Consider the following 26,361-nt stretch of genomic DNA (forward strand, 5'->3'; position numbering starts at 1 on the left):
GTATTATCAACTTCCATTAACATTCCTCTTTCCTCAGTAAAAAAAATCAATTACTGAAAGTTGTATGGAAACACTGACAGTTGCACTGAAAAAAGCTTATATGAGAAATATTTGTGTTTGAAAGACCTGCAGCAAAGACATGCATATCTTAAGAATGAAAACAAGGTAATTTGAACATTTTAAAAAAAGGTTTTACTCTTGTTGCATTAGATTTATTTATTTATTTTGTCAATGGCTTTCAAGATAATAGGTATAAATAAAAACATAGTTATGGATACATGGATACATATAAGAAAAGAAACAATAGGACAGGGACGGTAGGCACATTGGTGCGCTTATGCATGCCCCCTACAGACCTCTTAGGAAAGGGGTGAAGTCAATAGTAGAAAGTCAAAGGTTAAAGTTTTGGGGGTTTGGGGAAGAAACCACAGAGTCAGGTAGAGTATTCCAGACTTAGATATGAAATATGAACATAAAATCCTAATTTTCCTTTGATGTCATTAAGAATAATGTGTAGAAAGAACCACCAGACTTGAATAATGTCTTCAATCAATCAGAATAGAGTTGGAAGGGACCTTGGGGGGGTTTTCTAGTCCAATCAGGAGACCCTATATCATTTCAGACAGGTGACTGTCCAGTCTCTTCTTAAAAATCTCCAGTGATGAAGCCCTTAAAGGGGGCAAGCTGTTCCAGTGGTTAATTGTCCTCAATGTTAGGAAGTTTCTCCTTTATTCCAGCTTGTTTCTGTCCTTGATTAGTTTCCAGCCATTGTTTCTTGCATTGTCTTCTGGAGCTTTGGATAATAGGTTGACCCCTTCTTCTTGGTAGTAGGCCCTGAAATACTGGAATATTGCTATCATGTCATGTCTTACTCACACCCTTACTTGTATTACAGCAATGAAGGGAAGAGATTTTTTCCCCCTTGTTTAAGGTTTTATTTAATTCTTACAACATCTTCAATATAAAAATAATCTCCATGTCAAATTTAGTATGGCAATACCAGCAGATCAATTCGAACCTGGTGTTCACGAATGGGTTAGACTATTTCTTTAAAAAAAAATATTACTGAACAAACACAAAAAAGAAAGAAAAAGACATTAAAAAAACAGTGGACATGGTGTAACCATCCTAGCCCACATAGTTGTCCTACATCGCTAAATCATATAAAAAATAGTATATATTTACATTCTATATATGTAGTATATAATATATACATAAAATCATTTCTTATGTTCTTGACCCTTCCTCTGTTCTAACCAGCAATAAAACTTATCCCATACTTTGTAATAATCTGATTCATCCTTATTTTTTAGTTCTTTTACTAATTTGTCCATTTCTGCACACATCCACATTTTCCTAATTATTTCTATTTCACTTGGAGTTTCTTTACATTTCCACTGTTGTGCATAGGCCAATCTTGCAGCTGTGATTACAGGGATTATCAGGTGTATAATATCTTTGTCATATCTTCCCACATTAATTCCTAACAAGAAAAATTCAGGTCTGTATTCTATTCACATTGCCTAATTAGGAACTCCATGCTATATTTGCATGTGGTATTCTGGCACACAATGGATTAAGTGCTTAGTTATCTCAAGGTTTTTTGGGTTCTACTGGATCTCTAGGTGGCTCGCATCAGGTTATCAAGAACTTGCAACTTTATATCAGATTGTAATAGCAAGAGAAAAGATGCAAATAAGCAAACCATCTGTCAGTACTAATAGATTCTTGCCAGAGTTTTCTGTTAAAAATCTTGTCTTAAATCAAATACAGACTTTATTTAGGTATTGTCAGTGAGGGAAGTTGGAAATTGACTTTTCCATTAAACCTTTTCTAGCTATGATTAATTAATCTTGGCATCTACAACCAGTATTAAATAAAGCGGCAGCAAGTATGACGTTTCTAGAATAACCAAAGGTCATTCTGGAAGGTTGCACCTCATTATGTTCTCATGCATAGTTTAAAAATAAATATTTTAAAGGGGAAATTATGCTTGAATAATAAAATAAAAATGATTTATTATACAATAAATGTTTGCTACTTGTAAACAATAATTTTCCCACAAAGTATGTATGATTCATTTTACACAATGAAACTAATCGGGTAACTTGATTAAAAATGACAATAGAGGAATTTAATTACTGTGCATTCATTTGTATTTTGCTAAAATAAATGCAGTTTTTTATTTTGTCATATAATGTACCTGGTACATTAATCTTAGGGTGATTTCCAGTCTCCCTTCTTGACATTTTTCTTACGTCGCAAAGTATTTAATTTCCATGAAGCAGTAAAAGCACCACTGAGCTTTTCAAATGCTACTGACCTGCAATGAATGCTATTACAGTAAGCGAACTGTAGGAAGTAAGAAAGAAGATTATAATCAGTTTAGATCTTAAAATTGCACAACTGATGTGGGAACAGAAAATGTCACTGTGCAATTTACGCATTTTTCCATGCAAGGAAGTCCCACCAAATCCTGCAGGGCTCCCCTGCAAAAAAAAAGAAAAGAAAAGAAAATAGTGGAAAGAAGCACCCCAGTGTTATTCTTATAAGAGAAGAATTCCTTCCCAGTCTTTCATAAGTAAATTTGGTTCCTCCAGTTTTTCTCTCTATCCACCAATTTCAATCAAGACTGTATTGTTATCTTATTATCTGAGAAAAGTGATATGACGGTGAATCAGATTTGTACATATATGTATGCTAATATCTTCGATAGACTAGGAGTCACATCTATAAACTGCATTCTGACTCCTTACAAAGGATGTTAAATGGGGGACATTTTTAGCACATAATGATTGTAGGCTGCCAAATCAGGTTCAGCTGAATGTACTCATAAAAGCCGTTTTACAATTTTTTGCACTGAATATATGAGCCTCTAAGATTCAGCTTAGTAAAATAAGATGTTGATGGGTAGAACTTATACAGATGTGTACACCCATGTATTGAAGTTAATTATATCTTTGTGCAGCTAAATGCCTACATGGAGGTACAAGGTACAAAAATAACGGATAGAATCATTCCTAAATACAGGCTAAGAACCTACATTGCCCCAACTCAAGATTTAGTTAGTAATAAAAAAGAAGAGTTATACATTGCATTGTACAAACCCACAGTTTTCACAATTCAGTGGTTGAATTTACACAGTATGCCAAAGCAAACCCAAACAAGCCATAGTAACTTAGTGTAATGCACAAACCTTATCATGTGGGTACATGTGGATTTGGAATGTGTCATTGTTAATATACATGATTGTGACATTTTTAATGATAGAAGAACCAATGGAAAAATTCCACCATCATTTAAAAGAAAACAATGCATATCTCCAAATACATTTCAGAAGTATTGCTATACACCATCATGTAAGTATCCTAACGATGCACATTCAGTATTTTTGTCAAACAGAAATACTACAAATACAAAATCTGATCTCAGAGTAATTTCTACTGTGTGTGCTGCTTTATCTGTTGCAACTCTTTGGATTTGGAAATATACTGTATGCATAAGCATTAGAAATGCCTGTTATTACCATGTCCAAGGGTCAATCGCATAGAATTCTGAGTCTTTAAAAAATGTTTTCCATCTCGGGACATTCCTATTTTGTTTGATAATTTTATTTGATATATAGCTGTGGTTATCAAGTGACTTTGACTGATGCAGTTTATTAAAAATAGTAATAAGAGCTGCAGATCACAATCAGATGATGAGAACGTTGTCAGCAGAAGAATAATCACGAATCTAATGAGGGGATTACATGACTTGGGACTGTCCTTCACAACTGTGTTAATGTCCTTCAGATGGCAAAAGATGGCATCTCGTTCTGCCCAGATGATTAAATCCTATTCTGCTTGAGGAATGAGGGTAGAGCAGTGGCTCTCAACTTTTTCTTCACCACTGACCCCCTTTAAATATCTTTCATGGCCAAGATTTAAACCATAACGTTTCTTCAAGTCTTTTCGGACCGTCTGTGACAAAATCATGGCCCTCCCTGCGGTCCACGGACCACAGATTCAGAACCACGGGGGTGGAGATTGGTCCTTTCCTTTTAAATGTTCTAACACAGGATGGTTTAGCTTTAGGAAAAGGAATTGGTGAATCTGGTTTTATTTGCTGTTGGGAAAAACCATCATCAATTGCTTCTTTTTCTTACTATGTGTAGATATATATAGGTGGTATCTGAGAGAAATGACGTTAGACATGGAAGTGCTCCATGTCTCTGATCTCCCAGACCACTTTTTAAACACAGAATTGGCATGTTGTTTAAACAGCACTAAAAGTGTGTCTAAAAATAGCTTGGATGACAGGTTTGAAGGGCGGAGTAAAATGCAGGATGAAGCAGGAGGTGCCTCATCCAATCCACCACGACAGCTACTACTCTTAAGCCAGGTTCCCAAAATAGACTGGTGAGAGGTCACAGTCATGAAGGAAGGGTTGTAAAGAGCTTGGGGGCATTCTTGCCCACGTCATCTGGGCTAACAGGTGTGGGAGAGAGGATTGGGGCGAAGTGGGAGGGAGCGATTGAGAACAAGGAATGAAGAGGAATAGCTGCAAGGCAATTGAAGTAGGGCAAGTAGCACCGCCATCCCCAAAGTAATAAGCATGGCTTACAAAAAAGACCCTTGTGACTCAAAGCAGCAGAAAAACCTAAACAGACGTGACAGGCCCAGCTTGCAGAACACAGTTGTCTTCCCTGGACAGGATTAATGTTTTGTGGCACACTGTCATAAAAGAACTAATCTTGTATTAAAAAGAGGTCTAAAGGTAGCTGCTATACCATCCATCTCCTGGAATAGGTTAGTCTGCCCTACATACGGGGAAGAATTGGATTTGCAGCTACAGAGAACTGGAGGAATATGGTGAGATCATTGGATGGTTAAGGGTAGTTTGTTTGTTTTTTAGATTTTGTCAAATATGAAAATCAAATACATTAAAGCAGTAGAAAATTACATCATTTGACAGTTTGCTGCTGTATTGATAGTTAGAAATGATAAGAAGAGGGTTAGAGCAATGGTCCCCAACCTTTTGAGCACCAGGGAGAAAGATTTTTTCCACAGACTAGAGGGCGCGTGTTTTTTTCCACAGACTAGAGGGCGCTGCCTGCATCCCACAGATGGGGCTTTGCTTGTTTCTGTGACCTGGTTTCCAGCATGCTGCGACCTGGTGCAGGTCCATGGACCAGGGGTTGGGGACCCCTGCATTAGAGAAGTGCATGAGCCTGTAGGCATGCATGAGCCTATTGCCTGTAGACAATAGATTGTCCATCACTGATTTAGAGAGCTGTTGTCCGCTTCCTGGAAACCGCATCACATAAAAACCTGAGGGAATTGGAGGTTCCCATAGACTCTTTGATTACAACTGCCAAGAATCAATATCAGTATCAATATTCATTTAATGTAGTTTTAAAAACAGAGAAAATCTCTAATTTACTCCCAAATATAGAAAATCCTCTGAAATTACATCACCAGCCACTGCCCTCAGCTTCTCAAAAATGTCACATGTGGCTCCCAGCCACCAGAAATTTAACCAGTCCAGATTTATCAAGTTCAATATCATTTTTTCTATGCAGTTCAACTCAGTGAGAATCCAACAAAAAGAATATGACCTTATGGTTATTATATAATAAAGTATATTCAGGAACAAAAACTAACCACGCTGCTGGAGTTAATGCATAAAATCACGACCAGGATCATAAATAGCCTTCCCTTTTCCTGATTTGTATTCAATTGGTCAAAGAAATGCATAGACTGTGTGGTCGAAAAGTGTTAAGAAGGAAATTTCAATTAATAATCCCTCTAATTCCTTTAAACTAGTAGCTGCTACTACAACTTGTACTTGGAGTTTTGTCATTTACACTATCAGCTGGCTGTTGGTACTGAATGGAGTCTTTTAATATTAATAAAAATTTCAATATTTTTAGTCTGGGTTATTCAAGGAATGTGACTTAAGACAATGGTACCATTCTAACTAAATACCAGGAAGATCCATAAACCATAAAATTCTTGAGGTGTACATCTCGATAGGTATTACCTCTCCCTCCCTCCCTCCCTCTCTCACACACACTCACATGTAATCAAATGATTTCCTCTTTGCTTTTCTTCCTTACTAGGCAATACTAACAATAGAGTGGGTAGGAGGGGGAAAAGACCCCAACGACAGATTCAATTGGGGTACCAGAAATATGGGAAGCTGCAGATATCTCACTCTTCATGGCATCACCGCTAGCCCTCAAAAATCTGCCTCCTTGTTTATAACTTCACAGGGAAGCAAAAGTATTGTTTGGGATTGAAAGGGGCTATGATAGGAAAATCCTTCAGAGTCAACACAGGCGGCTCAGGAATTCTAGGAGTTGAAGTCACAAAGAAGCCATTGTTCCCCACCCCTGGTCTATACATTAAACTGTCCCTGAGGTTACTCTGCAGGAATGCTGCATTAGCTAGATTGCAAATCACAGGAACTGTGACCTCAGGTAGCCTGGCTCACATCCATGGCCTTTCCTACCAGCACAATAAGGCAAGCAATAGATCACATCTTGCTAACTGGTGATTAGTAAAGAACATTCCCATCTAGTCAGATTATTATTCCTTCTTTTCCTGTCACATTTGCCAGCTGGTAATGCATTACAGACACAGAAGGCTTGCTTCCAGACCATTTCCTTCTTGTCTAGCTCCACATTCCTATGTGACATTTCACCTCTGCTGGATCCCAGCCTAATCGGCCAACAGCATAAGAGCTAAAAGTCAATCCAGTCCTCATGGATTAGCCTGACTATCTTTTGGAAGAAAAATGAAACGAAAATGCACTGTCAGGGAAAAAAGGGGAGCTTCTTTCTTTCTGAAATAAAGATACTATCAAGTACGATCCACAGCAAAATAAAAAAATTACAGTTTGTGTCATTATTTCTTTTAATTTAAGGTTTTACCTTTATTTTCCAGTTAGAACCCTCTAATATCAATATATAAACAGTCTTTCAGAACATTATGTATATAACCAGAGTGCACCAAAACATACATTTGGGAGGCCTATGTGAAAATAAAATTAAACCAAAGAAAACTATAAATTAATCTGTAGTTTTCGGGATACTTTTGGCTCTATCTTGCATCACTTAACAAAGTTTACCTGTTATATATATATATATAACAGGTGTGTGTATATATATATATATATATATATATATATATATATACATACACACACACACACACACACACACACACACACATTCAGCTTTGTTTGGGTAGTTGTGCTTTTAAAGTTGTAGCAACGTTTCGGCAGAATCTTATCTGCCAGCATCAGGCTTCTGTATTGTGTATTATAGCCTGATGATGGCAGATGAGATTCTGCTACAACTTTAAAAGCACACACAATGACGTGGGAAAATACAAAGCTGAATACCATACATGTAAGTACCACAAAACTAAGATAGATAGATAGATAGATAGAAGATAGATAGATAGATAGATAGATAGAAATATGCTTGAATGTTCGGTTTTCTCCCGCTAAGATTCAAGTATCTAGGCATACACATGAAGTCTCACACATCACTTCACTTCTGTCTCACTCTGTGCTTCAGAGTGATATATATATATATATATGCACTGTGAAGTATTAGGCTCCTTGATTAATCATTTTGAATAAAAACTCAGCATTAAAATGAAAATTTAAAACAGTCCTACAAAACCCCGGGGTCATTGTGAGAAATAAAAAGGTTAAGAAGATCAGCTACTCAACAGGCTGTGGCTATCACTGACATAGAAGTCTACTTGAATCACTTTCCCAGTGGTTAGGATTAGGGCGATGCTTCATAGGTATTATTCAGACATAATTGAAGAGATATAAAATCTATCCTTACTACTTTTACTTTGGCACAATGATAGTTGGATGATGATGGAAGCTGCTGTAAACCACTGGTATAGGTGGCAGGACTCACCAAAAACCCAGAGAAGACATTTTGTCTTAGACCAGGTGTATCAAATTCACAGTGTCACATTGTCGTCACATGACGTATCATGACTTGGGGGTGGGCATGGCCAGCGCATGATGCCTCCAGCTTGCAGGCTGTGAGTTTGACACCCCTATCTTCGGTCATGTAAAGTCTTGAGGCCAGAGGTGGTATTCAGCAGATCTGACCAGTTCTAGAGAACTAGTAGCGGAAACTTTTGAGTAGTGAAAACTAGTAGCGGAAACTTTGAGTAGTTTGGAGAACCAGCGAATGCCATCTCTGACTGGAGATTTTACAGTATCCTTCCCCTGCCATGCCCACCAAGTCACACCCACAGAACCAGTAGTAAAAACATTTGAATCCCACCACTGCTTGAGGCTATACCCCAACAATGTCCTCCGTGACTCAGATGTTCTGCAAACCTACCCTGAAAGTATCATAAATTGTCTCCAGGTCCTTCCAAAGATCAAGTTTTATAATCATACACCCCCTACATGATAGCTGGTATTAACAATCTTTCCTCTTGCAGGTACTTCCCCTGCTATACTTGCTCTGTTCAGTTAATTTTACTTAGTCTCAACTTTGAGACTCACAAAATTGAATTCTCACAATAAGAATTTATCTGCCTATGTGCAAGTATTTTCACATCCTGGAAATTTTTCTCTAAAGCTATGTACGTACATTTGTACCTAATAATATCACTTTTCAGCTGAATGTGTGAAATAGTATTTTTTTAAAGAAAACATTAAAGTGGTGTGCTGTCAGTTCATATTAATGTGCTGTATTTAATATTTACTGTGTGATTATTGTTCTACTTATGTGAAACATAAATTGATGTTATACTGAGAGCATACATCTGTGAAAGCATCAAAACTTGTCTTATGAAGTAAATAGCTTCATCCAAATAGCTTTGTCTCTAAGAAGGCACTACCACTGCCATTGTCTCAGTTTCTAACTTGATGTCTTAACCATGACGCTAATAATATAACATGGCAGTAATGAAATCACTCAAAAATATGTTGCTGTGCCATTTTTATCTGCTTTCAGAATGGTTTCTGGTTGATTAAACTGATGATATATTTCATGGAATTAAAACATTTTCATCCCATCTTATCAAGCTGCTTAACAGTACAAAATTATATGTGAAAACTATTCACAAGAGCAAAACCAAACAAAATTAAAAAAGAAAGTCAAGTTGACAGCCTATCTGGTAAAACTAAATTAATAAGGCAGGGTGCAAAATGAAAAGAAAAATAACAACACCAATGTTTGGTTGGATTCACATGTTGTGCTATTTTAAACTGTGCTTTGTTTGGCTTAGCATGTTCTGTGAAACTCACATCCTATGATTAATGCCATACAATATTGTTAAGCAAAGAATGGTTTTATATTGCATCACTAAAGCGGCATGAAACATTAAGCCATTTTGTGGCTGGGCCATTTCTGGTTTGGATGCCAGGGTGACCAGAATTTCAGGCTTTCCTGCTTTATCCCTAGTAATTCTTATTACTTTCTGAGTGGGCAGCTGCCAAGCTATAGTTAAAGGTACCCTGTGAGAGATGCTTCTTTTAATATGTATCAACATAGCTTCTTCCCTTCTCAAAGTAGAAGAAAAACCCAACTACTATTGGGCTGTTGAATTAGAAAGGGATCCTACTGATACTATTCTCCCAGAGCCAAGAATATCATTAGAAAGCTAATTTGCATTAACCATTGTTCTTACAAGAGAAAATGTGTATGTTAAGGAGTGATATTTAAATTCTGTTTAGTCACAAGACTCCAGTAGCCATTATATATCTATGTATCAGCCTCCAAGAAGTTTTCCTGACATCTTTTGCTGCTTGACTCTTGTCACCTGCCATAGAAACAGGGGAAGAGTATTGGCAGGGGAGATTGCTTGAGTGCAAAGACGTTCTTGTGTGAATTAAAAAGGAGGGGACACTTCCTTGCTTACAGTGCAACTGCACATACTTATCTCTACTAAGCCAAAGTCAACCGTCTTGGCATACTAGATGAATGAGAAACCACCTGAAGATGTACCCCACATAACATTATACACACCTCAGATTGGATAACCAGTCTGGATTCTTGTGGGAGGGGACTTGGGATAACTTTCAATATGTAATTTCTGTGCCTATTTACCTCAGATCTTGGCTTTCCTTTTGTTGCTATCACTTCAAATCCAGTAAACGTACTTTTCTCTATTTTAATGGAGTCTAAGGTTTCTTTCTTGGATTTTGAATGGAGGCACAGGTGACATAAAGCAAGATCTGAGGCAAATAGGTGCAGAAATACATATTGAAAGTTATACATATTGAAAGTTGCAGCTGACAGTATGTTCGTAATAGAAATAAGATGATCAAAGACTGTCTACTTGACCAGTATTAGATGGCCATCCCACTGCATAGAAGTAACCAGTTTGCTTTCTTGAGGTGTGAAGATGCTGCATAAATATCACGCTGAGACCACTTCTGCAGTTCTAGTAGTTGCAAAAAAACCAAACCTTCTGTGCATGCAAAATAATCCCCTTGGGTATCTCCCTGATACCACAACTATGGACAGAGCTTCATAATGATATAAAACAAGTTCTCTGCTAAGTTTTTAGAAGAAGCAACTGCATTCTTTGTGAAGCAGCTTTGAAAGGTGCTTTGTTCCTAGCATCCTAAAAGCAATGAAATGCTTCTGAATTTTCCTTAAAATTTAGAATCATTCCTCCCCAATTAGGGAGTCCAGAAAACTTTCCTTTTACTTTCCCTAGTGACCAATTACAGCAATTTCCATCACTGTTGCATTGCAGTAGTGCATATGTGACACTCGCTTAGTACATATTTAAATTTATATTTAGATGCTATCCCATAATATTTTCTGCCAAAGGTTATAAACATATTTATTTGGATTGATGTGAAAAAGTTTGGGCTATTCGTAGTGTGATTACTACAACAGATTCATTCTTGGTTGTCTTGAGACCCCTGTGCAAATTGATAAGTTGTGGTTTCTTTAAAATGCAGAAGTCTTGCATTTAATTTTTCCCCTTTTTATCTAGATCAAAATGCGATCTCGAAATCAAGGTGGTGAGACCTCATCCAACGAGAAGTTACCCAAGTCAAAGAGTATTATGAACTCTTCAGAAAATCAAAACTTTCAGGAAGATGCAAAGAAAAAGAACAAAACTAATCAGAAAGAAGATGAAATACTAGGTCCAGGAACTGTGAAGCAGCGCAGCAAATTGCAAGGGCCCAATGAGCGAAAAAGCAAGAAATCAATAGAGCTCTCTAAAGAGGACCTCATCCGGCTCCTGAGTATAATGGAAGGAGAACTACAGGTATCTATAAAATCTAATTATTTGTTGTAAGATGTTTGTTCGTTAAAAATTCAAGTAAAATATTTGTGACCTAGCAATGAAACTTTGCTATTGGGAGTCTTAGTGGCACAATGGTTAGAATGCAGTATTGCAGGTGCTAACTCTACCCACAACCTAAAGAAACTGCCTGCCTGCCTGCCTGCCTGCCTCTCTCTCTCTCTCTCTCTCTCATCTCTCATCTATCAATCAAAATGAGGAGCCTGATTGTTGGGGACAACAAGATGACAATGTAAATTGCCCAAAGAGTGCGGTAAAGCATTACGGAGCAGTATATAAGACCAAGTATTATTGCTGTTATAAGGTTTTCAGCAGAGGATGAAAAGCCTCCATTCCTTCTCTCCTACTGAGAAATGCACTACCCTAAATCATCCAGCAGGCTCTCTCTAACGCTATGGCTGGGATTACACAATAAAGTGTTAACAATGCACAACTTCTATGTTTACAAACAATGTTGTGCTCAACCTCTATTATAGTTCACAAAGCTAAAGTGATTCCAGAATATGCTAAGACAATGGCTGAGTTCCCACAACATGGCAAACCACGAACTAGGCCTATGGGAGAAGCACAGATATCTGCAGAAAAGATCATGGACATACAAAAGGAGTGTGGTTTCCATTATATAGTCCCTCTTGCCATCTTGGTCTTTTGTCCCTCCCGCTTCTCTTGAGAAGGCAGCTCTTTACTTTGAGGAGATATTTTACATTTCACTTCAGTGACATGCAACGATTTATTTCCTCAAAGCTTCTAATTTGCTGCATCAAGTAGTGGTTAGAGACTTCTGCATGCATCCTGCACATGCTCAGAAATGTCTTCCAGTGTTTCCAGTGAATCAGAATAGTAGCTTGATCACAATTTGTCTGTAGAACAAACCCAGTTGCTACTCTCTGGTTGGCTGTTTGGGAAAGAGCTTATTTTCATTGTTTGAAGATTTTTCTATTGTTCTATAACATTAAGGTGGAAGTTTATCCCCCCTAAATCTCCCTGTGTAGATAGAGAGTAAATCTTTTGCAGAAAAGAAATGCAAACTGAGTTGGAGAAAATGGAATAGGGTTCTGTTGCTTTCAGCCTATCAAAAAAAAACCATTGTAAAATATTAGAGAGGGTATTTGCAGCCCCTTTCTCCCAACCCCTGCTTGTGAGAAAGAAAAATCTGCCCTGTGAATCTCATCTTCAACTTCAAAAACACTGGCAGCATCCCCTGATCTCCATAAGGAAATGAGAGCTCTGTTTATTCACTATCTAAGCCTCTATGACATCATCTGCACGATATCATCTGTCTCAGAACAACATCCAAAATTCACTGGTGAGAAATGAAACCATTACTACCCCTACCAAGACACTGTAGCCTTACACATTAAGTATTCTTACACAACTGGAAAAACTGACCAGAAAGTGCAGAAAGCCTTAATCCTAGCGAAATAATGGAAGGGAAACTCTATTTGCATTGATTCACACAGTCTGTTAATCTCAAAGAAAAGCTGCTGGTGAGATAAAGATTCCAAAGGCTTCTCTATTTTTTTAATGAAGTCATCTCCCTGATGAGTTTTCAGTTGATATCCTGATATATTCCCTGGAATGGCCAAGTCAAGAAATGTGAAGTCTGGCCAAAAAAAGGGACGATCCTAAGTGCAAAGCAAACTAGGATGAAGATTCTGGCAGGGCAGACAATTTCAATAATTTAATATCTTTGCATGTGTATGTAACTGATCACTTTCATAAGGAGAATATATGGGTTCATTTTTCTGTTCTGTTTAATAAATTTTAAATAATGCAGTAGGATTGGAGGGGGAGAAATGCTCTTGGGTTTTTTTTGGAAGATAAGCAGCCATAATGCAGTGCGTGGACTACAATTTCAATCATCCATGAAAATGGAAGTTATATTCCAAATCATCCAGAGGGTGTACAAATTGAGGAAGTTTGCTATAATATTTTGAAGATACATAATAAGAGAAAAAGTAAGCAACACAGCTCCATCCTTTTTCGGTGACTTTACTGAAAATCCAAGTAGGAAATCTTCTCAAATTGTTTAGAGACGGAGATGGAGAGGGAGGGAGGGAGGGAGAGAGAAAGTCCTTACTTCCTTGCAACTCATTTTGGGGGGTTGGTGATGGGGTGGGGGCTGAAGGAGAAAGAAGAGCAGGATACCTTTAAAAAAACACAATGAGATATTTTAGGATGACCACTCCCAGGATTCCCAGCTCTATGATGTATGACCTCTACAACTCTCAGAATCCCCCATGGGCTCTGGGAGTTGTTTGCCATCACATATGAAGAGCAACAAATTGGAAAAAAAAAGAGGGGGGGGGCTTTAATATACAGTATCCAAGGGACACCTGTAAAAAAACTAAAGAAAAATCTTGTCTTCTATGAATCTACAGCAGGGGTCCCAACAGGGGTGGGATTCAACAGGTGTTACTACCGGTTCTGTGATTACATTTTGTGCCAGAAGCACACTGCGTGTAATAAACCTTAAGCTGTGCCGCCCGGACAGCTGAAAAGCGCTGCATGCGGGTGCACAGCGTTTGAAAAGCCACTTTTTTACTGCTTTTTTAACCTCAGCTATGCCATGAAAAGCAGCTGAGGTTGAAAAAGCAGGAAATAAAGGACAGGTAAGAGCCCAGGCGGGTGGGCGGGCCACACAGGAGCAAACACAGAACTGGTTCGGTTCTATAGAACCAGGCAGAACTGGTAGCATCCCGCCCCTGGGTCCCAAATTTGGAAACTTTAAGACTTGTGGACTTCTACTCTCAGCAGAGCTGGCTAGGGAATTCTGGAAATTGAAGCTCACAAGTCTTAAAAGTTGTAAAATATGGAGACCCTGGTCTATAGTAATGGGTAAAGAAGAGAACTTGACTATTTAGTTTACCTTCAGTCACCCTAGTCATTGACCATAGACTCTACAGAGCGCTAAATTTGTCCACGGGCACATTTATAATAGACAACTACAGCTTCTCCCAAGTCAGCTGATTTACCCACTGTGATGTGCTAATTCTTGAAGCATGCAAGGCATATCAACACATTTTGTTTTGTATACACAATCTACAATGACCTTTTGAGTTTGCTTCTTGTACTGCCAAGGATCGCGGAATGATAGGCTTTAGCAAGCCTCCTTGTGGTCTGATAATAGCACAGAACAAAACTGCTTTTCAGTGTCAGGAAAATGAAAAGTGGTATCTTTCAACCCTTCAAACTTCAAACAGAGTAACTTTAATTCCTTGTCATGGGAATTCAGTACTCTTGGACCAGACCACAGATAATGAATTATGTCAGCCCAGAGCTTGGGTGATACGTTCTCTTTAGACCAAAGTGACATCATCGGTGTAATTTTCTGGCAATAAAACAGAGGCAAAGCTGTGTTGGCAGGCAGCAATTGGATCTTTCTGATCTCTTTCAAAACATGGTGTGTAAAATGCCATTTCTTTGTATCAGCACAACTATCAGCGACCAAACCTTTGCAAGGATTGGAGGTGGGCAGAGAAGTGATATTCTCAGATCCATTGGAGGCACTGCCAATATCCTGGAAAAAGAAGAAAAAATGCAATGTATTCTTGTTTTAGAACAGGGGTGTCAAACTCAAGTCGTCATGACAGCATCATGTGATGTATTGGAACTTTTTTCTCCTTTGCTAAACCAGGTGGGGGCGTGGCCAGCATGTGACACACCTGGCCCACAGGCTGCAAGTTTGACAGCCCTGTTTTAGATGAATGGACAGCACAGTTATAGCATCTTACCTTTGGGACATCAAATTTTATTAGCTACAATTACGGAAATGTCAGTCAGCCAAAGGGAGATGAGTTACAGTGTTCAATTCATTGAACTAGTCATACAGGTTCATTCCTTGTTTCAGTCCTGAGTAACAGGTTTGTGACTTTAAAAAACAGCAACACTGATTTGTGGGAAAAGTAGCTTTAAAAGTCCCTGAAGAAATTTATAATAACTGGAGTTTGTTAAGCTTTATTAAGCCACAGATATCAGCAATCGGCTTGTCCAAATTAGGAGTAACTATTTCTCTTTAATGTTATGTCAGCAATTACTGATATCTTGATAAATTCCAAGATCTGGGAATACAGCCAAAACATACATGTTGACAGTCTTGGAATTTCAGTCTGAAGTACAGTATTAGTAGCATAAACCTAAAGCTCATGAGTCAGGAACTCCAGTTTCTTACTAGTGCAAGAAATAGGTGATTTTAACCAACCCTTCTTAGACATTGTTAGGTGTCTAGTATTCACTAAACAAATTTTACCTCAAGAGATAGCAGTCAGAACTTTGTTCTTGAAAGACATATCTGATTAATATAGTACAGCTAAATTAGAATGGTGCACAAAGGCCAGCTGTTCTCTCTTTAAATAGGGATTGTGAGGTAACTGATGAATATAACAAGAATATCATTTATTTATTTAGAAGATTTATTTACATCACAACTCCCTTGTGATACATAAGAATGCCATATATTGAATTACAAAATCCCAGAATAATGCAGGTAATCCTCAACTTATGACCACAATTGAGTCCAAAATTTCTGTTGCTAAGTGACACCTTGAGTTTTGCCCCATTTTATGACCCACAGTTTTTAAGTTGTTCAGTTAGTAACACAATTGTTAAGCAAATCTGGCTCCCCCATTGACTTTGCTTGTCTCAGGGTCACAAAACACGATCACATGACCCTGGGACACGGCAACCGTCATAAATATGAATCAATTGCAAAGTGTCTGAATTTGGGTCATGTGATCATGGGAAAATGGTTACAGCTCACTTTTTTTCAGTGCTGTTATAACTTTGAACTATCACTAAACTGTTGTAATTCAAGGATTTCATGTATTACTATTAAAACCACACAATATATAGATTTTTTAAAAATCTAAATGCTAACATTTCAACTACATAAACCTGGGTTTCTTTATACCCACCACCATCCAAAAAACAAGCTCATCTCTTCTCCTGGCCCAATGCCAGGGGAAATAGGCAAGACATTGAAGCTTTCCTGAAGGCTAAAAGGTTGGGGTGACCTCAATCTTTGGGTGGGGGAGGGGTTGCTCCAAAGAGGGCAAGTACTGCCATAGAAAAGGCAGTAAATCTCCTAGACTTCATCAGATGACATTACCTCATCAAGAAGGAAACCCTGTGAGATGGGCAGAAATAACTGGAGATAGGCAGTCCCAGAAACCGATGCCCAATTGTTCAACAATTGCTACTTTGGGAACTGCAGAAGTTCTATTAATACCATGTGGAATGATTAATTGATGTCTGCTATGAATGAGAAGGACATATAACCTATCCTGCCCCCAGTGGTGGGATTCATATATTTTTTTTACTACCGGTTCTGTGGGCGTGGCTTGGTGGATGTGGCAGGGGAAGGATACTGTAAAATCTCCAGTCAGAGGTGGGATTTGCTGGTTCTCTGAACTATTCAAAATTTCCACTACCGGTTCTCCAGAACTGGTCAGAACCTGCTGAATACCACCTCTGATAGGTATGTCCATGAAGCCACCAGGAATTGTGTACTCTTTACCTGGGCTAGAGTGAATTCTAATTAGGAGTCAGAAAATGGCTAAGGTGACTAATGGGATTTCACCCCCTCTTCTCCCCGCTATCATAAAAAAGTCATTTCTGGGTGCTTGACCATCTCAGTAGCCTAGCAATTTCTCTTTCGAATTTCGGCAACAATGCTCTGTAACAGAGATGGAGGGAGCAATCTTTTCATTCATACCCGCAAGATGAAAAGGAAAGACAGAGCATCAAGGCCATTATTAGTTGTCCCCCTTGTGTGCTCGGGGGTACACTGCTGAGAATATAGCCCATAAACATAAACACCATTAAATGGATAGTCGTCATAAGTTTACTAAGTCCATATTTTTGTTGTGAATTATTCTAACATGACAAATCCTGATTTGTGCCCTTGGTCCCACTTGCCAGTTTATTAATAGTGTAACAGCTGCGGTGTAATGGGATCAGATATAAGATAAGGTCACGGGTTTCCTCTCTTCACCACAATGCAGTGGGGTCAACAATTCAGTGGCCCAATTTCTGTATTCCAAAGCAGGGCTCTCCAAACTTGGCAACTTTAAGACTGGTAGACTTCAACTCCCAGAATTATCCAGCCAGCAAGTCCACCAGTTGAAGTCCACCAATCTTAAGGTTGCCAAGTTTGGAGATCTCTGTTCCAAAGGATTTTTCACATTGGCTCAACGAAGAGTAGTTCCAGGATCCAGTCACCAAATCTGTGAGTCATCTGAGGAAGAGGAGGAATAGTATGGAACTGCCATATCTACTAGTTGCTGGTGAGGCTGCTACTAATAGCTAGGCTGACCCTTTTCTTCCTTCTCAGAAAGGTTACTATGACTAATTATGCTGAATGGAAACACAATAATAGCACCTGCTCTGGAGACAACAGTGTTATCAGGGCACTCCTGAACAGTCCTTCATAAACAGCCAATATGTTCCTTACAAGTCATTAAAAACTGCTGTCTAAATGATATTTTCTATTGCTTTTCCTTGCAGTCTTCTTTTCCTTCCCTTATGTGCTTATCTGTTGTTGTTTTTTTAATCTGGAAGATTTCCGGGAGACTCTCAAGGTAAAGAGTGGGATATAAATACTTTAAACAAGGATACACAACTTTTTTTTCCAAGAAAAAGGGCCTTTCTTTCTTTTATGTGGTCACCCAACTCAGACAATATGATTCTGAGCAGTGTGCAAAGGGAAAACAACAAGTCAAACCCAACAAATACAAAAATATGGAATACCTTTATACCTTAGTAAGCAATAAAATGGTGATCAGGGCTGAAACATGCTTTAATTCCTCCAAGTGTGGCCACTACACATCCTAATTCAGTTTAAAGTCACATGTACAGCTGCACACAAAATACACACGGCACAATAAAGTAACCATCTTTTATTGTTTGCTCCAAGAATCTGTAATTTAGAAATATATGACCTTTCGAACATGGAATTTAATTTCCCTATTATAATTAACTGCGGTCAATAAACATACCTTTCAGTTTCTTTTTACTCTAGTCTTTCCCACTTCCCATTTGTGTTGAGACTCTCTCTTCTAGCATTTTACTCTTGGCTCACGCTGAATGTTAGGGAGTTGACACAAACTTACATTTACTGGGGTCTTCTTTAGAAAACTTAGATCATTTTCATAGTGTGTTTGGGATAATCTGTGCCCTTTTAGAAGCAGTCCTCCAGATCAACTGCCAATCAATTTAAAGTGGGTGATCCTGAATTTCATTTTCTAGGAGAGAATATTGTTTCCCCCCCATTCACATTTTTGAGGCTTCCATTATCCGGCTTTGTAAAAGAAAGAATACAGATTCTTCCCTCTGTTCTGATTTTGTTTTTTCCATATATGGGGTTTCACAGGGAAGGAATCAAAAAACCTTTTATTAACCAACATCTGGTACATCTTAAAAATTCAGTAAATGCACTTTAGAGCACAGCACTGTGTTGATAACAGAAAAGAATGCTACTATTTCATCATAATGTTGATGTAGTGTTAGAATGGTAATAATACTGAATTGTAACCTTGCAGGCTAGAGACGATGTGATCCATATGCTGAAGACAGAGAAAATCAGACCGGAACTCCTAGAGGCGCACTATGGCTCTGCAGCCCCAGAGAATGTCCTCCGAATATTGCATAGAGATGCTCTCCTTTCCAAAGAGAAATCAGTAGGAGAAGATGTTTATGAAAAGCCCATTTCAGAGGTGAGCACTTTTCAGATGATCCTGGGACACGGAAAATCATGAGAGTCTTTTGAATGTAGAATAGAATAGAATTCTTTATTGGCCAAGTGTATGCTCTCAGTGTACATAAAAGAAAAGAAACATTCGTCAAGAATCATCAGGTACCACACTTAATGATAGTCATAGGATACAATAAGCAATCAAATCATACTAGGAAACAGTCAATATAAATCGTAAGGATACAAGCGACAAAGTTACAGTCAAACAGTCTCAAGTGGTAGGGGATGGGTGATAAGGAGTGATGAGGTGGTTAATAGTAATAGTATTGTAGACTTTGGAAATAGTTGGATAGTGTTAAGGGAATTATTTGTTTAGCAGAGTGATGGCATGCGGGGGAAACTGTCCTTGTGTCTAGTTGTTCTGTGTGTAGTGCTCTATAATATCGTTTTGAGGGTAGGAGTTGAAACAGTATGTTTTTCTTCAACTTGCATTCTTCTGTTTGACCTGACGTATCGTTGAAGAATATTAATATCAGAAACTTCCAAAAAGCAGGTTGTAAAATGGCAACCTTACTTCCAGGGAAGGCATCCTATCGATAATTGTAATTTCACTTCTCAAGATTTCTCTAGCTCTGAAGTTGAAACTAGGATACTGGAATGTTAGCAAGTTTGCATTCCTCATTTACATTTGCCCAATGCAAACTACAGTGACATCTGCAAGCGGTTGAATCTGCTCCAGCCAGCAAAGGCGTTGATAGAACTTCTCTGTTGCACAGCTGTGTGTCAATTACCAAGCTGGCTTGGCTGAGGGCATCTGCAGGCTTATTTCCTGGCATGATTATTTTCAGTATGTGTTCTTGTGATGCTTGTCAGTTTTCATCAGAGCAGTCATGAAGAGGTTTCCTCACTTATAGAATCTGATTGGATTGGGGAAATTGAAACAATGGTTGAGAAATCATAAGCCAAGACTGGGATGACCTAGGTTCCAGTTCCTCTAAATGACTGAGGACAGTGGAGCTTGCTGAACTTTAAAGACAACCATTTTACTCATAAAGTAGAAATACAGTGAGACTCCTATGGATGCTTTCTGGTGAGAGACGTTAATGGCCAGAAAACAGGAAGAAACGGAACATTCTCATCAAGCTTTGAAGTACATTTACTCACACAGAGCCATGGTGGTGCAAGTGGTTAGAGTGCAGTACTGCAGCTACTTCTGCTGACTGCCAGCTGCCTGCAATTTGGCAGTTCGAATCTCACCAGGCTCAAGGTTGACTCAGCCTTCCATCCTTTTGAGGTGGGTAAAACGAGGAGCCAGACTGTTGGGGGCAATAGGCTGACTCTATAAACTGCTTAGAAAGGGCTGTAAAATAGTGTGAAGCGGAATATAAGTCTAAGTGCTGTTGCTATTAATCTTTTGCTCAAGAAGGCATCCATAGGAATTCACTGTATTTCTATTTTAGTAAAGTGACTGTCTTTAAAGCATTCAGCACGCTCTACCGTCCCCCCGTCATTTGGAAGAACCTGGAACTCTTTCACCAAGCTCCAGGCCTGGAAAGCTCATTCCTCAAATAGCCAAAATGTGAATGTCTTTCCTCGGTAGTTAGTTAGGACTTCCAATGTGATGAGCACATCCAAATGCTGGCAGCTCAGAAACAATAATTGAGTACACGTCTTTTCTATACAGCAGATTCCTTGTTGGGTAAATTAACCACACTCAGCCAATGACCCTCACTTATAGAGCACTGCACACCAGAACAATTAGACACAAGAACAGTTTTTCCCTGAAAGCCATCACTCTGCTAAACAAATAATTCCCTCAACACTGTCCAATTATTTACAAAGTGTACACTACTATTGCTGTTAATCTTCTCACCACTCCTTATCACCCGACCCCTCCCACTTGACTGTTTCCTGGTATGATTGATTGCTTATTGTACCCTATGACTATCATTAAGTGTTGTAACTTATGATTCTTGATTCTTAATGAATGTACCTTTTCTTTATGTATACTGAGAGTATTTACACCAAGACAAATTCCTTGTGTGTCCAATCACACATGACCAATAAAGTATTCTTTCTATCTATCTATCTATCTATCTATCTATCTATCTATCTATCTAACACCATCCCTTTTACGTTTCAATAAACCAGCTAGACAGATTGGAAGAAAAGCAGAAGGAAACATACCGACGCATGCTTGAGCAGCTTCTTTTGGCAGAAAAATGCCATCGACGTACAGTTTACGAGCTGGAAAATGAGAAGCACAAACATACTGATTATATGAACAAAAGCGATGACTTTACCAACCTCCTGGAACAGGAGCGTGAACGGTGAGCTTCAAACACACTCTCTGGGATGAGATCCGCATTTCAAAAGTTAATTTTGCATGCCTTTTTTTATTTTTTGCAGATCTATAAGCATTCTAGGGAGGGGGGTATAATTTAACATTTCAAAAATATTTTTCAATACAGCTAGTCCTCGACTTACGATCCCAGTTGAGCCCCAAATATCCATTATTAAGTGGCTTTTTGTCCCATTGGACAAGCTTTTTGCCACAGTTGTTAAGTGAATCACTGCAGTGGTTCAGTGAATCATGCGGTCATTGGTGACCCAGAACCAGAGGTGGAATTCAGCAGGTTCTGACCAGTTCTGGAGAACCGGTATTGGAAATTTTGAGTAGTTGGAGAACCGGCAAATACCACCTCTGACTGGCCCCGCCCCCATCTATTCTTTGCCTCCCAAGTCCCAGCTAATTGGCTGGGTCTTCTTTGGTTGCCCTGCACAGGAGAACAGAGCTGGAAAGCAGGTTAGTGGGGTGGGAATGGAGATTTTACAGTATCCTTCCTCTGCCACGCCCACCAAGCCACGCCCACCAAGCCACGCCTAGAGAACTGGTAGTAAAAAAATTCTGGGCACCACTGCCCAGAACACTGCAACTGTCATAAATATGAACCCGTTGCCAAGTGCCCAAAATTTAAACACATGACTATGGGGATGCTGCAACGGTCATGTGGAAAATGGCTATCAGTTTCTTTTTTCACTACCATTGTAACTTCAATGGTTGAAAGTCAAGGACTACTTATATATTAGTTTCACTATCAATGAAACCTTCCTATCAATCCCAATGTAGTATCAGCTGTCTGGTGCCATTAAATCTAATGCTTCAGATGTAGTGATTAATTTGTATAAGCATAAACTTGATGTATATAAGTGATTTACTTCACTCGTTAAGACTTTTGCAAACATTGAAAAAATAAATTAAATAGAGTCAAAAAGAAAGGTCCAAGAATCAAATAAAGCCCCGCACCAGTTCCGGACCTCCAATCTCCAGGTTTTAGCAATCTCCCTCTTTCCCCAGAGCTTCCCCCTCACAGGGTAAAACTGTGCTTTCCTTCGCTCTCCATTATAATCTTTCCATTTTCCCAATTGCTTTTCTGGCCGCTCTCCGCCCGACTTCCAAGAGGTGCTTATCACAACCAGGAGAGAAGAATTTATGCTATCATTCTTCTGTCATTCTACTCCCTTCAGACTTCAAAGAATCCAAGATATAAACCGTTTCTCTGTTCCTGTTACTCGATCTCGCAGGCTGTCACTGCTTTGCTTATTCACTCAAGTGGCAGACCGGATTGGAAGCCGCCATAAAATGACAGCTTACTCTTTAGCGCCGAGCTCGGGAGCTTCCCTCTTCACTGTCGGGGAGTTGCCTTCCCCCCTCTGCAGCTCGAGGATCTCCACGTTGACACGAACCTCTCCGGGGTTCATGTATCCCTGGGGGATCGCTCCTGACGCCAGAAAAGGTGTTCGAAGCCTGCACCAGACTTCTTCACCTCCGTTCTCCTGTCCTGCCACTCTGCCACTGGTAGTGCAGTGGTTAGAATGTAGTATTGCAGGATAATTCTTCTGACTTCCAGCAGTTCGATTCTCATCGGCTCAAGGTTGACTCAGCCTTCTATCTTTTTGAGGCGGGTAAAATGAGGACCCAGATTGTTGGCGGCAATATACTGACTCTGTAAACCGCTTAGAAAAGGCTGTAAAGCACTACGAAGGGTATATAGATCTAAGGACTATTGCTATCGCTAATAGATGTCTACACTTAGTGGAAACTTTGAGATCGAAGCATATTCATGATGCTCAAGAATGAGCCTTTCTTGGTTGCAGGAAATTGTAATTGGGGTCTGGCAATTGCATGCTGTTTTGATATACCTCACTTCTTTGTCAATGTTGTGGTATCTCTGGATGAGAAAGTCAGCAAACACAGCTTCAGGACTGGCGAAGAATTACAGCCTAAGAAGATACCCTCTGTGGTTCCATTGGTCCCATAATACTATTATGATTCATCGTTAAAGGAATTGCCATAAGAGTTTAATGAGAGAGTTCCTAATATTTGTATTTATATTTTGAGGACATATCTACTCTCTACATACCAGTTAAGATAAAGTCTCCCCTTCACTGATCTTGCCTTCCGGTTTCTTCATAATTTCATATGATGGATTTAGATTGTCACTGCCTCTTCTGAAATGTTGTTCAACTTCCTAATCAAACCAGTAGTTGTGGTACTCTCTGGAGTTCTTCCCTCCAAGTTACAGGGTTTTAAACTGCTTAGCTACCAAGCCAAAAAAAGGACAGCCAGGTACTGCTGCCACTGACTTTTACTTGTATATATTTTATACAACAAATCATAATTACTCCCAATGCATTGGGAGAAGCATTGGAGGGAAATTATCAACAGCTCTCTGTTAGAAATTCCTAATCCCTATCAAAATTGCAATGTTAAGAGATTCCTAGGAATGGGTAATCATAGTTTGTCTAGCTGTGATATATGTGAATCCAACACACATGGTTGAAATTGCAAAACCAGGACACGGGATTTAGTGATTAACTCCATAAACTTATGAAGCAAGCAAAGCCAACAAGTCTGTTTTACTGTGAAAGCAAATGTTTGAAATGCCCAGTTTTGCAAACAAAATTAATGGAAAGAATCAAATATACAATGCAACTGTGTGCTTTGTGTGTGAAATGCAATTTTACATTCAGCTCCATTTTGGCTTTATTGTCAGGCATATTATATTTGAGCTGCAAAAATTGGGATAACTACTAGATGGATGTAAAGGACTATTTTTCTATATTGGTTTGACACCCCCACCCCCCAATCTAGTAGTTCTAAACCATGATTCAGCATCATAATGATGATTATAAAGTGGTCTCTGGTTCCCACAGTCACTTTTCTTCCCTGATATAGCTGCGAGCTATTTTCCAAATAGCTTTAATGTATTTAATACATACATACATGTATGTACAATACTAAAATAATATAAAATATAATACTTTAAAATAGTTTAAAGTTGGATTGTTCCAAATAACTATTGTTAGAAATAATAGTTTGCTTGTTTGACTGATCAGTGAAAAAGGAAAAAATACACCGTTCTTACCACCCTGCAGCACGTGAGTTTAAGATTGGTTGTGTAGCTCAACTCAAGTTAAACTTTTCATGTGAAGCCACAGGGGTATCTGGGATATATCATCATCTCAGTTAGTGTACACTTCTCCCCGCCTCATGTTGCATCTGAACTGTTTGCACCTCAAATATGTGCCAATGGACCAAAATTTTTGTGTCAGGAAATTTCTCCTTAGTTCTAAGTTGCTTCTCTCCTTGATTAGTTTCTACCTATTGTTTCTTGTCCTACCCTCAGGTGCTTTGGAGAATAGCTTGACCCCCACTCCTCCTTGTGGCAGACCCTCAAATATTGGAAGACTGCTATCATGTCTCCCCTGGTCCTTCTCTTTACTAGACTAGCCAAGCCCAGTTCCTGCAATCGTTCATTGTATGTTTTAGCCTCCAGTCCCCTAATCATCCTGGTTGCTCTTCTCTGTACTTTTTCTAGAGTCTCAACATCTTTTTTATAATGTGGTGACCAAAACTGGATGCAGTACTCTAGGTGTGGTCTTACTAAGGCTTTATAGAGTGGTACTTCCCTTGATCTTGATTGTACCCCTCTGTTACTACAATTTAGGATTGCATTAGCTTTTGGGATTTTAATTTCATTCACAGTTTAACACCCTCCTGCATGTACATAGGAGCTTTCAGCTATGCTCCTTTGATACTTAAAAAGCGTGAATAGAAAGGAAGGAGGTAGAAAGTGACTTGTATTCTCTCAATTTAATAGCATACCTTCATATATGTATCATGCTTGCATTTGACACATGGATTGGTGGGAAACCAAGGCCAGTGACCTGTCGACTCTAAAACAGGGGTCCCCAAACTTGACAACTTTAAAAGTTGTGGACTTCAAGTCCGAGAATTCTCCAGCTGGCTGGAGAATTGTGGAAGTTGAAGTCCACAAGTCTTAAAAGTTGCCAGGTTTTGAGACCTCTGCTCCAAAACCAAGAATTGGGTAGAGAAAATCTTGTCTTCAAAGTCTCTGGGTTTTGGTTTTGGTTTTAAACATAAAACATATGGGCGGGCCAGTCCATTGCTCAAAAAAATGAAAGGAACACAAAAATAAGACATCCTAGATCTGAATGAATGAAATATTCTTATTACTTTGTTCATTACATAGTTGAATGTGCTGACAACAAAATCACACAAAAATTATCAATGGAAATTAAATTTAGCAACCCATGGAGGTCTGGATTTGGAGTTACACAAACACTACAAGCTGATCCAACTTTGATGTAATGTCCTTAAAACAAGTCAAAATGAGGCTCAGTAGTGTGTGTGGCCTCCACGTGCCTGTATGACCTCCCTACAACACCTGGGCATGCTCCTGATGAGGTGGCGGATGGTCTCCTGAGGGATCTCCTCCCACACCTGGACTAAAGCATCCCCCAACTCCTGGACAGTCTGTGGTGCAACGTGGTGTTGGTGGATGGAGCGAGACATGATGTCCCAGATGTGCTCAATTGGATTCGGGTCTGAGGAACGGGTGGGCCAGTCCATAGCATCAATGCCTTTGTCTTGCAGGAACTGTTGACACACTCCAGCCACATGAGGTCTAGCATTGTCTTGCATTAGGAGGAACCCAGGGCCAACTGCACCAGCATATGGTCTCACAAGGGGTCTGAGGATCTCATCTCGGTACCTAATGGCAGTCAGGCTACCTCTGGCGAGCACATGGAAGACTGTGCAGCCCCCTAAAGAAATGCCACCCCACACCATTACTGACCCACTGCCAACCGGTCATACTGGAGGATGTTGCAGGCAGCAGAACGTTCTCCACGGCATCTCCAGACCCTGTCACTTCTGTCACGTGCTCAGTGTGAACCTGCTTTCATCTGTGAAGAGCACAGGGAGCCAGTGGTGAATTTGCCAATCTTTGTGTTCTCTGGGAAATGCCAAACATCCTGCACAGTGTTGGGCTGTAAGCACAACCCGCACCT

The 26,361-nt window shown here is 39.3% G+C and overlaps 1 protein-coding gene across 7 annotated transcripts in view; it reads left to right on the top strand.

The window, feature by feature from the left end:
* FILIP1 (filamin A interacting protein 1) overlaps positions 1-26,361 on the top strand; it is a 91,855-nt gene that overhangs the window by 31,856 nt on the left and 33,638 nt on the right. For all 7 annotated transcript variants that reach the window (XM_087915138.1, XM_087915146.1, XM_087915153.1 and 4 more), the window contains 3 exons: positions 10,980-11,258; positions 18,833-19,006; positions 21,136-21,314. In XM_087915138.1, the coding sequence (XP_087771264.1) occupies positions 10,980-11,258; positions 18,833-19,006; positions 21,136-21,314 (632 nt within the window). The remainder of the gene's footprint in view (positions 1-10,979; positions 11,259-18,832; positions 19,007-21,135; positions 21,315-26,361) is intronic.

This window comes from Pseudonaja textilis, chromosome 1 (genome assembly GCF_049901715.1).
Source record: "Pseudonaja textilis isolate UNSWEBS1 chromosome 1, rPseTex1.2, whole genome shotgun sequence".
Lineage (NCBI taxonomy): Eukaryota > Metazoa > Chordata > Lepidosauria > Squamata > Elapidae > Pseudonaja > Pseudonaja textilis.